We start from the raw sequence: 2,500 nt of genomic DNA, 5'->3' as shown, positions 1-2,500 counted from the left end.
AACGGAGCCGGCAAGACCACCACCATGTGAGTCTACTGACCAATACTCCTCCATACAGTCCACAGGGTTACTAGCAAGCTAACACACTAGCATCTGATTAGCACCAATACACCTCCATACAGTCCACAGGGTTACTAGCAAGCTAACACACTAGCATCTGACAAGCACCAATACACCTCCATACAGTCCACAGGGTTACTAGCAAGCTAACACACTAGCATCTGATTAGCACCAATACACCTCCATACAGTCCACAGGGTTACTAGCAAGCTAACACACTAGCATCTGACTAGCACCAATACACCTCCATACAGCTCTATTTATATCCACTCTTAGCTATAGCATTGTGACACAAGTGATTGAAGGTTTTGTGAGCAGCTCTCCTCTGATTGGTTTTTCCAGGTCCATCCTGACAGGGCTGTTCCCGCCCACCTCTGGCACGGCCTACATCCTGGGCAAAGACATCCGCTCCGACCTGAGCGCCATCCGACAGAGTCTTGGAGTGTGTCCTCAACACAACGTCCTCTTCAGCATGTGAGTGTGTGTGTGTGTGTGTCCAACACAACGTCCTTTTCAGCATGTGAGTGTGTGTGTGTGTGTGTCCCCAACACAACGTCCTCTTCAGCATGTGAGTGTGTGTGTGTGTGTGTGTCCAACACAACGTCCTCTTCAGCATGTGAGTGTGTGTGTGTGTGTGTGTCCAACACAACGTCCTCTTCAGCATGTGAGTGTGTGTGTGTGTGTGTGTCCAACACAACGTCCTCTTCAGCATGTGAGTGTGTGTGTGTGTGTCCAACACAATGTCCTCTTCAGCATGTGAGTGTGTGTGTGTGTGTGTGTGTGTGCCCAACACAACGTCCTCTTCAGCATGTGAGTGTGTGTGTGTATGTCCAACACAACGTCCTTTTCAGCATGTGAGTGTGTGTGTGTGTGTCCAGGGGTGGTCTTAACATAGAGGCATAGGTAGGCGGCTGCTTGTAGTACCAGTAGTCTTAGTAGGGGGGCCCCCAACCAACCTAAAAAAAAATAAAAAAAAACCCTTGTCATCATGCAGTGTTTCCCACAGTATTGAATTCCATTTGTGGTGGTTGGTTTGCAGAATTAACTTCTTAAATACAACAGTTTTAACAAACTAGCACAGCGTGGTTATGATGCTAACCAGATTTAAGCACAATTTTGTACAACCTGGAAAATCATTGTGTGGTGGTCAATGTTGATATTGTGGTGGGCCGCCACAAATAAGTCAATGTATGGGAAACACTGCATCATGAATGCTTTAAAAGTATGGTAAATTGTAAAAAAAGTATGGTAAATTTCTCTGTTGGGCTATCGTGACTATTAGTTTGTGTAGTGCTACACTTTGTGTGTTCTCTGCTTTCCATCTTCATTTTGGAGTAAAGAAGTGCATGCAGGGTTTAAAGGGGAAGGTTTTTTTCTCCTCTCCAACCTTTACTTTCCCGTAGATTAGCTTTACCTGCCTATCCACCATTCAGTCGGTAGGCTACATTTTTTTTCGTTCTCTTTTAAAGATCGGATGGGGGGGCCCCATACATACCTTCGCCTTAGGCCCCCAATTTGCTAAATCCGCCACTGTGTGTGTCCAACACAACATCCTCTTCAGCATGTGTGTGTGTGTGTGTGTGTCCGCAATAGAACTCCCTTGTTCAGCATGTGAGTGTGTGTGTGTGTGTGTGTCCGCAATACAACTCCCTTGTTCAGCATGTGAGTGTGTGTGTGTGTGAGTCCTCTTCAGTGTGGACATGTCTGTGTTTTTGTGTGTGTGCGAGTGTGTAACCCTGTGTGTGTGTGTGTATGTGTGTGTGTGTGTGTGTGTGTGTGTGTGTGTTGCAGGCTGACGGTGGAGGAGCACATCTGGTTCTATGCGCGACTGAAGGGCCTATCTGAGGAGAGGGTGAAGGAGGAAATGGAGCAGATTCTGACCGACACAGGCCTGCCTCACAAACGCAGCTCATGCACCAGCACTCTTTCAGGTCAGTGTGTGTGTGTGTGTTCATGTGCTGCTTTCTATGCATTTTTGACCGTTAAAATAAATCAATTTGAAGGGATGAGATCAGAGAAATAAAGTGTGGAAAGCAGATGCAATACTAGTGAGTATCCAGGGCATGTTCATCTTCATAACGACTACTGCACTTCTAACTTCTAATGCATGCGTGTGTCTGTGTGTGTGTGTGTGTGTGTGTGTTAACAGGTGGCATGCAAAGAAAGCTGTCGGTGGCTCTGGCGTTTGTGGGTGGCTCTCAGGTCGTGATTCTTGATGAGCCGACGGCGGGAGTTGACCCCTACGCACGCCGAGGCATCTGGGACCTACTGCTGAAATACCGTGCCGGTGAGTCTCTCACACACGCACGCACGCACACACACACACACACACACACACACACTCAGAAGCTGATTGGACGGTTTGTCCGTGTTCTGCAGGCCGCACCATCATTCTGTCGACACACCACATGGACGAGGCGGACATCCTGGGCGACCGGAT

At 47.8% G+C, this 2,500-nt stretch overlaps 1 protein-coding gene across 2 annotated transcripts in view; it reads left to right on the top strand.

The window, feature by feature from the left end:
- abca1b (ATP-binding cassette, sub-family A (ABC1), member 1B) overlaps positions 1-2,500 on the top strand; it is a 42,426-nt gene that overhangs the window by 28,299 nt on the left and 11,627 nt on the right. For both annotated transcript variants that reach the window (XM_042060902.1, XM_042060901.1), the window contains exons 18-22: positions 1-26; positions 403-534; positions 1,852-1,991; positions 2,210-2,347; positions 2,440-2,500. The exon at positions 1-26 is cut by the window's left edge and continues 149 nt beyond it; the exon at positions 2,440-2,500 is cut by the window's right edge and continues 160 nt beyond it. In XM_042060902.1, coding sequence (XP_041916836.1) covers positions 1-26; positions 403-534; positions 1,852-1,991; positions 2,210-2,347; positions 2,440-2,500 — 497 coding nt within the window. The remainder of the gene's footprint in view (positions 27-402; positions 535-1,851; positions 1,992-2,209; positions 2,348-2,439) is intronic.

The sequence above is a fragment of the Alosa sapidissima genome, chromosome 14 (genome assembly GCF_018492685.1).
Source record: "Alosa sapidissima isolate fAloSap1 chromosome 14, fAloSap1.pri, whole genome shotgun sequence".
In the NCBI taxonomy this organism is placed as follows: Eukaryota; Metazoa; Chordata; class Actinopteri; order Clupeiformes; family Clupeidae; genus Alosa; species Alosa sapidissima.
This window is presented reverse-complemented; position numbering and strand designations above follow the sequence as displayed.